The sequence below is a fragment of the Perkinsus marinus genome (genome assembly GCF_000006405.1).
Source record: "Perkinsus marinus ATCC 50983 genomic scaffold scf_1104296963938, whole genome shotgun sequence".
Classification (NCBI taxonomy): Eukaryota; Perkinsozoa; order Perkinsida; family Perkinsidae; genus Perkinsus; species Perkinsus marinus.
Window position 1 is genome coordinate 339 of NW_003204897.1, and position 997 is coordinate 1,335.

The 997-nt window shown below is 48.9% G+C and overlaps 1 protein-coding gene across 1 annotated transcript; it reads right to left on the minus strand.

The window, feature by feature from the left end:
* Positions 1-420: 420 nt before the first annotated feature.
* Positions 421-842, minus strand: Pmar_PMAR004575 (hypothetical protein; the record flags this gene model as incomplete). The annotated part of the gene is made up of 3 exons (XM_002771075.1): positions 421-474; positions 528-703; positions 752-842. The coding sequence occupies 3 exons, from the start codon at positions 840-842 to the stop codon at positions 421-423; spliced, it is 321 nt and encodes a 106-aa protein (XP_002771121.1).
* Positions 843-997: the final 155 nt, after the last annotated feature.

Genomic DNA, 997 nt, shown 5'->3' on the forward strand with positions numbered 1-997 from the left:
AAGACGCGACGACACAAAGCTGTCTCCCATCCTGGCATCAACCACAAAAGGAGATATGATGGCTCACTCGACAGTCCACCACAAACAACAAGTCTGTATATTAATATTAACACAACAGCATAGCTAACTGGAATCGACTGATGGTAGCCGTCGAGATAGATGGTCCACAAGCTTACAAGATTACCAATATATAAGGATAGCAACCACTGAGCCTTCAGAAAGGATACAACTCGATAAGAGGCTCTACGACGACCATCCTTGATTTCAATCCAGGGAGTTAGTACTCAAATGGTGTGGTAAAGAGCGAAAACTGGCAACGACAATGTTTAGTACGATGAATGTTAACTTGAGGGCGTATGTAGGAAAGCGAGAATAAGAAGACTAGTACGTCGTGCACTGTCCATCCCAGTATGGCAATGATCAGATCGACTTCGGCCTTCCCGCTGCTGCTAGCATGTTCGCTTGGTCTTCGAACTGACAATTAGCCATCACCACAGCTAGTAGTACTACTATAGAAAGCTCCCTACATTCAGGAATGTGTTCTTCACCGACACAGGCACTGCAGCGCTGCCATCTCCTTGGTCGTAGGAACTACCCTTCGGACTGCTAGGATCAACCGAGCCTCCGAAAGCCGCATCACTCGTGCTAGCATTCATCCCCAACATTTGTTGTTGCCAATCAGATAGCCCAGTCAGGTATCGACCTACAATCAAGAGTATCACGATGGCCCCTCAGAGCCCCCACCGCCTACTGGGGTCTTCCAGATGAGCCATGCTGCCCGGTATCACATCGTCTAAGACAGATTTATTGCCACCACCACTGGACGTGTCTTGTGATGGCATTCTTGTAAAAGAGCCGATACCAACAGCAGCAGCATCGCCACCTCCCATAGCCATCCTCGACCCCAGATGAGGACAATGCCCCGTACCTACACACAGTGACATACTGCGACAGATATAACCGAGGAAGTGACAGCGTACATGGCTGAGGGTCCACT